Genomic DNA, 9,575 nt, shown 5'->3' on the forward strand with positions numbered 1-9,575 from the left:
GGGGCGGGGCCGGGCCGCCTTCCACCCCGGCCCGACCTGAAGCCCGCGGCTTACTAGCACGCGGCCCGCCTAGGTCCCAGGGGCGGACCTCTGCCTTTCGTCTAGGGAATCCGGGCTCTCAGTCTTCTCCTCTTTCAGACTCAGGAATCCGCGCCCCTGACCCCCTTCCCTCAAACCCAGGAGTTCCGGCCTCTGGTCCTATCCGTCCTCAGATTCGGGAACCCCGGCCTTCGAGCCCCCCTCTTCATTCAGCCCTGAAATCTGTCCCTGACCCAGTATCCTTCTCCATCAGATTCCGGAGTCCAGGCCCCCCAGCCTCCTCACTCAGACACAGGGGTCCATGCACCCAGCCCCCGCTTCTCTCAGACTGAGAGGTCCAAGCCCCCAGCCCCCTCCTCCGTCAGATCCCACAGTCTGGGCTGTAAGATTCCTTGGCCGCCTTTTGCCAATTTAGTGTCAGTTCTGGGGCAGATTCCCACCCTCTGCTCTCATCCCCACTTTCCCCAGAGCTTCCTGCCAGACATTAACCAGCTGGACTGGGCAGTGATAAGATCCGAGGCCCTGGGGGGCAGTGAATGTGGGGGGCTTTCTACATGGTCCTCTTTCCTGGAATTTCCTGGGTGGGGTCTGGGGAGAGATACCGTCCTGAGCTCAGCTAAGAGCAATTCCAGGTAATAGCGAAGTCACATAAAGTCGTTTGGGGAATAAGGGAAGTCCAGTGTAGATAAACATTGAAGAGTGACCGATGGAGGGAGAAAAGGCTCCGAAACCGTCAACATAACAAAAACAAAGACCCAGGGAGAGAGAGGGACAGAGACCAGGACACAGAGAGGACACAGACTCAGTGAGAGAGGGGAACAGAGATCCAGAGAGGTCCCAAGAAAGGCTTAACTGAAGCGGAGTTGGAGAACCCTGGGACATTTCCACCACAGGGGTCACCCTATCACACCTAAACCCTGGGACTCCGTTACTCTCCTATGTGCTATTTTCAGGAGGAAAGCTGACACCCACCTTGAAGGGGGGGGCATCCCATACCCCTCCCTCAGCCTAAATATAGTGTGGCAAGGTGGCAGGAAGGGTGTCCCCGGGTTAGGGTGTTCCCCTTTCTGCCTCCCCCATCCCAACCAAGGCGGCATAGAAGGTGACTGCAGTTCTTTATTGGGGTGGGGGAGGGGTGACGTCTCAGCATTTGCGTGTCCACTCAGGTCACCTCTTCCTTCTCCCCCCGCACTTTCCCTCATCACACCCCCTACCAGTGGGGCTCTGTGTAAAGTGAAGCTTCTGATGAAGTAGTTGTTGTTAAGTGCTGTTGAGTCGGTTCTGACCCATAGCAACCCTGCATCAGGTTTCCAAGGAGCATCTGGTGAGCTTGAACTGCCGACTTTGCAGTTCAAACGGCTTTGCAGTCTGGTGCATTGACCCACAGCGCCAGATGAGGTAGTTATTGTTAAGTGCCGTGGCGTCGGTTGCCACACATAGCGACCCTGGATAGCATTTCCAAGGCTGTAAATCTTTAAAGAAGCAGAAAGCCTCATCTTTCTCCCGCGGAATCGCTAGTAGCATCAAACTGCTGACCCTGAGGTTAGCAGCCCAACTCGTAACCATTTTACGCTACCAGAGCTCCTTAGATGAGGTAGTAGGGGTTTTCAAAGAGGAGTAAGAGAAATAGAGGGAGGGACTCCTCAAGTCTCTGTCCCCCTTCCTAGGTTCCCTCTCTATCAGTCTGTCCCCTGTCTCTGGGTCTCTGTCTCCTCCTCTCTTGTTCTCTGACACTGAGTTTTTTTTCCTTTTTCTCTCTGGAGACCTGTCTCCCCCATTTGGGCTCCTGTTCCCTCTATCTGGGTCCTGTCCCCCTTTGTCTGGGTCCCTGTCCTCCTCTCTCTTGCTCTTCCTCCTTCCCTTGGATCCCTGTCCTCTCTGCAGGTCTTAGTTTCTCTCTGCATCTGACCCACCTTCTTGGGTCACTGTGCTGCGTTCTGGACAGTAAGCTTCTGCTTGTATTTGTCACTGTTAGGGAGTCTGTCTTCATCTCTGACTCTTGACACTGTTTCTTTTCCATTTAAGCGAGATGTGATTACCTAAAGGTTGTATAATTTGCCACCTTTACCTAACTCTTCCCATTGTCTACTATACCTTATGCTCTCTCCATATATATATATATATAAAGTGGATTGAACCAATTGTTTCCAAGTGGAATTTCTTAGTTGCAGTTTGAGATGCCAAGAAGAACTAGAATGATGTGTTCCTCCCAAGCCCGTTTCCCATGGGTACCTCTAGAAAAGATTTTATTTGATCATAAAAAGAAGAAAAAAGGGGGGGGGGGTGTGAGTAACTATAGCTAAAACAATGATCACAACAACACTCTGTAAAACACCAGATGAGTTTAATAAATTAACACAAGTCCTTCAATGGATGCCTGGTAGTAGGGAGCCCTATGTGTTAGTGATTCCAACCACTACCACCACCATCATCAGTGTCCTCTAAATGCCCTTTTTCACTTTGAAAAAAATTTGGCTTTGTGATCTGTGTGCCTCAGTTTCCTTGTCTGCAAGAAAGAAGGCAACTGAATCCGGGACGTCATGGGTGTTCCGGGTAGATGGGAGCACATGGAGGCAGGCAGCTGGCCACAGGTCCCAGTCTTGGGGACTTGCTCTGTGACCTTGGAAAGCCATGACCTTTCTCAAAGCCTGTGAGGTGAGATGCATAGTGTGTGTGTGGCTGACAGCTCTCCTAAACTCTGCTTGGGGGACGAGGGGAGGAGGCGGACCTGGGTGACTGAGCCTGGTGAGGGATTTTTAAAAAATAATTCTGTAGAATTGAGACTCTGTCTCTTTTTTGGGTTCAGAGGCGCTGAGTTTTTCAACCTTTTTTCTTTCTCTGAGCTTCTAGGTCTCTATCTAACTCTGGGTACATGATACCTACCCCTCTTCTGGGTCTCTATTCCTACACATGGTCTTTGTCCCCCTCTCTCTGGGTTTCTGTCTCCTTTCTTAGGTCCTCTCTCCCTCTTCTTACACTAGGTCTCTGTCCCTCTCTCTTGGGTCTCTTTCCTCTCCTCTCTGAATTCCTATTCATCACTTTCTCTCTCTGGGGCTCAGTGCCTCTCTGAGTCTTTGCCCCTGTTGGGGTTTCCATGTCCCCATCATCTCTCTGTCTTCTTCCCATGTGGCTCTCTGCTCTCCATGCCTGAGAGCAAAACTGCAGAGACGGACAGATGAAGAAAGAGTTTGAATGGCAAAACAAAGCAGATGTGAATAACTGGAAGGCGTGTCTATACATACCTTCCTGGTTCACCCAGAGCCCCTCTGGATGAACAACTAAATCCACAGATAAAGAATCCAGTCTCACTCTGTTACAGAAAGGTAACACTGGTCAAGCAAGTTAGGAAGATGTACTAACCTTTTCCCAGGGTCCACAAAACCGTGCTAATTCCTTCTCAGTGCTGTTATCTTTGAGTCTTGGCACCCCAGCTAAACAACCCAACATGGTCCTCTAGAACTCACATTCTGTACAACTCTATCCACCATTACTTAAGGACTCATACAGTGACACAACCCAGTTATAATACCCTACCACACTGGCCCTACAAGATGCACATGGTTATACAACCCAATGTAGCTCAGCTTAAACACGGCCCTGAGAGACTTCAAGCTACCTAACTCTACACAACTCGATCTAACAGGACCCTAAACACTCAGATAGCATACTTTCCCGCACAACTTAGCCCAATGTGACCTAGCAAGCTCACACAATATCACTTGACTCTTCCTATTTTGACATCACTTCACAGAACCTAAAATAACATGGCCCAAGAAGAATCACAAAACTACATATTTTCCAATATGTGGAAAGCGAACTCAACCAAACGTCCCAACAAAGCCATGGATGACCATCTAACTTACCCAGTATGCCCTTGTTGTTGTTAATGGACGTTGACTCAGTTCTGACCCATAACAGCCCTGTATAGAGTTTCCAAGGAGCTGCTGGTGAGCCTGAACTGCCAACCTTGCAGTTCAAACCGACTTTGCAGCCCAGCGCATAAATCCACAGTGCCACACTGTTGTTGTTAAGTGCCACTGAGTCGGTGCTGACTCACAGAGACCCTAAATAGGGTTTCCGAGGAGCAGCTGGTGAGCTTGAACCACACACCTTGGATTCAAACTGACCTTGCAATCCAGCGCATTAACCTGCAGCACCACACCAGGACGCTAACAGCGACACACTAGGGGACTCATAAAACCACAGAATCCTGTACAATGCAATTTGACAAGACTCACCCAGACTCACAACCCAACCCAACTCAACATGGAAACTCATACAATGATGCGAGTATGTTCAACCCTATCTATAACCACAAAATTTAAATAACCTAATGCAATATAAACCAGTGGGCCCCCCCACCACCACAGAGATGCCACAGCTCAACTCAATAGAACCCACTGCCATTCTTTGTCACCTAAGGAGGTCCTCACCAAGGACTATCAAACCACACACTTAAAGACCCAATCTGTGTTCCCCCACTCAATACCATCTAACCTAGTTCTTCCTAAACCCAACCCCGCCCCCTGGCCACGGCTTTTCTCTTTCTTCCCTCCCTGCCAGGAGGTGTGAGGTTCCACAGACCTCAACTTTATCTCACACTTCAGTGACCAGGTGTTTCCCAGGAGGGGACCAGAGCGGAGGTGGTAGCTCAGGCACCTCTCCATCCATTAACCCCCCATTGACCTTGCCCTCCAATGTGCCACAGGGCTGTGTGTCCACATGGCTGTACATCCCTTCCTCTTCACCTTCTGTCTCCCGGTGGTAAAAGTAGCTGAAATTGGAGACAATGACAGGCACCGGCAGAGAAATGGTCAGCACGCCTGCGATGGCACACAGGGAGCCCACGATCTTGCCACCCACGGTGACCGGGGCCATATCTCCATAGCCAACTGTGGTCATAGTGACCACTGCCCACCAGAAGGACTCAGGGATGCTGGTGAAATAGGTGTCCTCCCGGTCGACCTCGGCAAAATAAACTGCGCTGGAGAAGAGGACCACACCAATAAAGAGGAAGAAAATAAGGAGACCTAGTTCCCGCATGGAGGCCCGCAGCGTCTGACCCAAAATCTGCAGACCCTTTGAGTGCCGTGAAAGCTTGAAGATTCGGAAGACACGCACTAGCCGGATGACTCGCAGGATGGCCAGCGACATGGCGGGCTGGCCCACCCCCCGCTGCCGGGCCAGCTCCGTACCCAGTGCCACAAAGTAGGGCAGGATAGCCACAAAATCGATCAGGTTCATCACATTCTTGAAGAAGGCTGCCTTGCTCGGGCAGGCCACCAGTCGCACCAGTAGCTCGAAGGAGAACCAACAGATGCACAGTGTCTCCACCACAAAGAACGGGTCATCGAAAGGCATTCGGGGTGGGGGTCCTGGCACCGAGCTGGAACCATTCAGCCGAGCGGAGAACTGCAGGGAGAAAGGAGTTCAAGGAAGACAAGGCCAGGGCTGGGGCACACTGGGATCACCAGAGTCCATGCTTAACTACAGATTCGCCAATAGCCTCTGCCTTAGGGTCCCCAGCCACCACCGTGATGTCCTGTACCCCTTACCACCACGTGTGGTTACAGAAGGAAGTCCTGCCTCTTTACTGATCCCTCCTCCTTAAAGAATTCTAGAATGGGATTCCACATCTTCCCTTCCAACACCCTGCCCCAGCACTGATTTTCTATAGGAGTGCCCTCCTTCTGCCATACCTTTCCTGGCTTTCCCCAGCCCCAGCCTTGACTATAATGGTTAAAGACCCTCTCTCTAGGCCAAACCCTCAGGACCTCACTCTGACAGCCCTCAGCTGAGGTGCCTTTGTCATTAGTTCCTCTTACCCCATACCTCTGTCCTCAGAGCCCTCAGCTCGCTCTCTCCAGGCCCCAGTCCATCCTTCTTCAGATGGGTCACTGCCAGCCTCAGTTTCCTTTGCCCCCAGATTTGATTCCTTAACTGTTTCTTTCTCCCTGTCCTGCTACTCACCTGCACTGAGGGTCCTGCCCTCCTCAGACCTGTTTAATCACCTACCTCATCCCACCTTCTGATGGGTCACGTCCCACTCAAATCTTCAGGCTCCATCCCCATTAAGCTACACCTTCCCTGTCACCAACCCAACTTTTAAAGGTCCTCAGGCCAGGCCCAGTCTCTGGGCTGCTCACCGCTCACAACCCCTTGCCCTGCCATATGATTGGCCCACTATGCTCCGCCCACATTAAAAGGCCCCGCCTCTCATCTCCTTTCCCCGTTTTACTATTACTGGCCAGGCCCTCCCACCTGGTCCCCTCTCCTGGACCCCGCCCAGCTCTTTGAAAACCCCGCCTCTCTCCACCCGGGCCACACCCCTCACCGGGCCAGTGGCGGCCACCCCCGGGTTGTCACGGTCATCGCGGAAGTCGGGCAGCGTTTCCAGGCAGAAGACAACGATGGAGACGAGGATGACAAGCACAGAGACGACAGCGAGCACACGCGCGGCCTGCGAGCTCTCGGGGAATTCGAAGAGCAACCAGAGTTGGCGAGCGAAGGCTTGGCGGGGCAGGGGGCGTTCAGGTGGCGCAGCGCAACCCTCGTCCTCGCGCAGGCGCGCCAACGCCGTGGCGCCTAGCCCGTAGAAGGCCACCTCCTCCAGAAAGATGTCGAGCGGCACGTGCGCTGGCCGCCGCAGCCTCCCACCCGACTGGTAGTAATAGAGCACGGCGTCGAAGCTGGCCCGGTGCCGGTCGAAGAAGTACTCGCGGCGCGCGCCGTCGTAGAAGCGGCCTCGGCGCACCGGGTCCCCGAGCAGCGTGTCCGGGAAGCGGCCCAGCGTGCGCGCCCGCGTCTCGAAGCGCAGCCCTGCCACGTTGAGCACTAGCCGCTCGCAGCAGCCGCAAGGCGGCGGGCACCGCGGCTCCATGGCGAGAGCAGTCCAGGCGACCCGCGGACGGACGTGTGGCCCCGACACCCGCCCTGCCCGATCCCGCCTCGGTCGCCGCCGCAGCCACCGCCGCCGCCCCAGCCCGGTGTCCGGTGTCCGCGCATAAAAATAGCCCGGTCGTCCGGCCAGGGCACCGGGGAGGGGGCGCCGTGACCCCGCGGGGCAGAAAGCAGGCGGGCGCCCTCTACCGGGGCGCCAACCCTGTGTTCCCTGCCCTTGCTGCCTTCGCGCTCCGCGCTCGGGTCCCCATCGTCCAAACTTCCGTTGAGTGCTTCCATGGTTTTCCGTGGGTCTAATCTTTCAACACCTCTTCCTGTAAACTTCTGAGCCCCTTTGTTAAACTTAAGGAGCTCTGGTAGCGTAGTGGTTACGAATCGGGCTGCTAATCTCATGGTCAGCAGTTCGAAACTACCAATTGTTCCACGGGAGAAAGATGAGGCTTTCTGCTCTCGTCAAGATTTACAGCCTCGGAAACCCTATCAGGGTCGCTATGAGTCGGAACTGACTCCACTCCACGGCACACAACAATATGTTACCCTTACAGATTTCTCTCTTTCTGTCTCTATGTGTCCCTTTCAAGGTCTCATTACTCTGTCTCACTGTGTTTCATCGCTCTGGGAAATTTTGTCAGTCTCTGAATCTCAGGATCATTGTTTCTCTCTGGGTGTCTCCTTCTGCCTCCGTTGTCCTCTGAATCCCTCTCGTCTCTCTGGGTCTCCTCTCTCTCTTATCCCCCCTGTGTCTCTATCCTTACTCAGTTCTTTATCATTTTTATTATCATTGTGCATTGAGTGAAGGTTTACCGACAAGATCATCAGTTTTACAGTAAATAAATCATATGCTTTGTTTCAGTTCAAAGATTACAATCCCTCCCGTGTAACAACAGCCTGATTCCTCCCTGTTATTCCTATTTGCATTCCGTCCACCTTCCTATCCTTTCTCAACTTTGTCCTTAGGCATATGTTACCCTTTTGATTTTGAAAGACTGGTGAGCGTACCTTGCAAGTGGTGTCCACCCCCACCCTCCCCCATAAACCTGTTTGGACTTCTGGTGCGGCACTGTAGGATAAGCACTGGACTTCGAACCCTATACAGGGTCTGTATGACTTGGAACCAACTGGACAACACTTAACAACAACAATAAACCTGTCTACTGCTTGGCTGAAAATTGGGCCACCAGGGTGAGTTCCTTTGCAGACCTGAAGGGTTCCTCCAGTCTCTTTTTAAACCTGTCCTTATTATTATTATTAAAAATTTTTAAGTTTTGTTTCACATTTTCTCCCACTCTATCCAGGACCCTGCAATGTGAGCCATTCAGGGCAGTTCGTGGTACTGATAGCTAGGCACTGTTTAGTTCTGATTTCAGAGTTGTGGAGAGTGATGGTCACATGTTCAATTTGTCCATCGGACTAATTGATTGCAAACTTCTTCAATTCTTATCACTCTTCTTTTTCCACACTGAGAGAGAACACTAGCTGCACCTTACATGATCACTTCTCTGTCCTTAGTTTTTGTGGATCTCCTGGGGAGTCTCTTTAAGTCTCCTTCCCCTCTATCTCTAAATGACTGCAAGTCTTTGTCTTGGAGCCTCTAAAGGATCTCTGAATCTGTCTCTGACCATTACTCCAAGTGTGTGTGTGTGTGTGTGTGTTGGGGGCGGGGGGCATGGGTGAGGGTAATGCATCTCTTTCTCTCTGTGTCTCAGTTGTTTGTTTGTGGGTTTTTTTGGCACCAGTTCGTTGTGAGTGTCCTGGTAACACCTAATGGTACTGGAATCTGGTAACCAACTGGACATGCATACCCTCAGCCCTGTCTCCTCCCTGGGTGTCTCCATTTGGCTTGTCTGCATGACTTTCTGAGACCACGCAGGGTCTGAGCTGTAGCCCTGAAGGCTATGTGCGAGGAGAAGCCAGGACTCCCAAGGGAGTGGGTCACAGAGACACCGCAGGGTCACTCAAAGGGACTGAAGGGCAGACGGAAGATGGCCTTCCAGTCATTGGTGTCTGATGACATTGTATAAAAATAGCCCCGTTCACTGGCTAGCGAGAAAAGGATGGGGCGTGCCCTGGGACTGTAGGAACTCAGGCTCCGGACGCCCTCTGCTGGGGGAAGAAAGAAAAACACTTGTTAAATGCCATCTAGTTGAATCAATTCTTAGCGACCCTGTGTAGAGTTTCTGAGGTGCGGCTGATGGGTTTGAACCACAGAGCTTGCAGGATAAGTTCAGGATTTATCTTTATGCACTACGCCAGGACTCTGGAAAAAAACATTAAGGGTTACTAAAAAGAAAAGTTACCATTGGGTTGTTGAATTCTGACATTTTTACTTTTATCTTCGTCTCCATTTGGACGTCCTATGACCACACTATTCCCTCTTTTTAGCTTATAATTATCTCTGTTACAAATTCATATTTCTGCTTCCCTATTTTCAGTCTGGTAAGTTTGTTTTTGCTTGGCTATTTCTATATCTGTGTTGACCTGTGAGTAGTGTCATGCATGTTCATCTCAGGTTGTTGTCTATAGCTGTTGGTTCTGTCTGAAGAACTCCCTTTAGTATTTCTAATCAGGTTTGGTCTGGTTTTTACAACTACCTTTCATTTCTGTTTATCTGGCAATATCCTAGTTCCACTATCGTA

General features: G+C 51.6%; 1 protein-coding gene across 1 annotated transcript; it reads right to left on the reverse strand.

Annotated features, from left to right (window-relative positions):
- Window positions 1-4,601: 4,601 nt before the first annotated feature.
- Window positions 4,602-7,046, reverse strand: KCNA7 (potassium voltage-gated channel, shaker-related subfamily, member 7). The gene is made up of 3 exons (XM_006868187.1): window positions 7,009-7,046; window positions 6,374-6,968; window positions 4,602-5,451 (listed from the first exon to the last, which is right to left on the reverse strand). Exons 2-3 carry the CDS (start codon window positions 6,917-6,919, stop codon window positions 4,636-4,638), a joined length of 1,362 nt encoding a protein of 453 aa, XP_006868249.1. The 5' UTR covers window positions 6,920-6,968; window positions 7,009-7,046; the 3' UTR covers window positions 4,602-4,635.
- Between the last annotated feature and the right edge of the window lie 2,529 nt (window positions 7,047-9,575).

Source organism: Chrysochloris asiatica, unplaced genomic scaffold (assembly GCF_000296735.1).
Source record: "Chrysochloris asiatica unplaced genomic scaffold, ChrAsi1.0 scaffold00116, whole genome shotgun sequence".
Lineage (NCBI taxonomy): Eukaryota > Metazoa > Chordata > Mammalia > Afrosoricida > Chrysochloridae > Chrysochloris > Chrysochloris asiatica.

Excerpts from the sequence above, each read along its gene's own strand:
- KCNA7 (XM_006868187.1), bottom strand. The coding sequence starts at position 6,919 with ATGGAGCCGCGGTGCCCGCCGCCTTGCGGCTGCTGCGAGCGGCTAGTG. Across the intron at positions 5,452-6,373 it reads GGGTGGCCGCCACTGGCCCG|TTCTCCGCTCGGCTGAATGG; the intron begins GTGAGGGGTGTG and ends TTCTCCCTGCAG.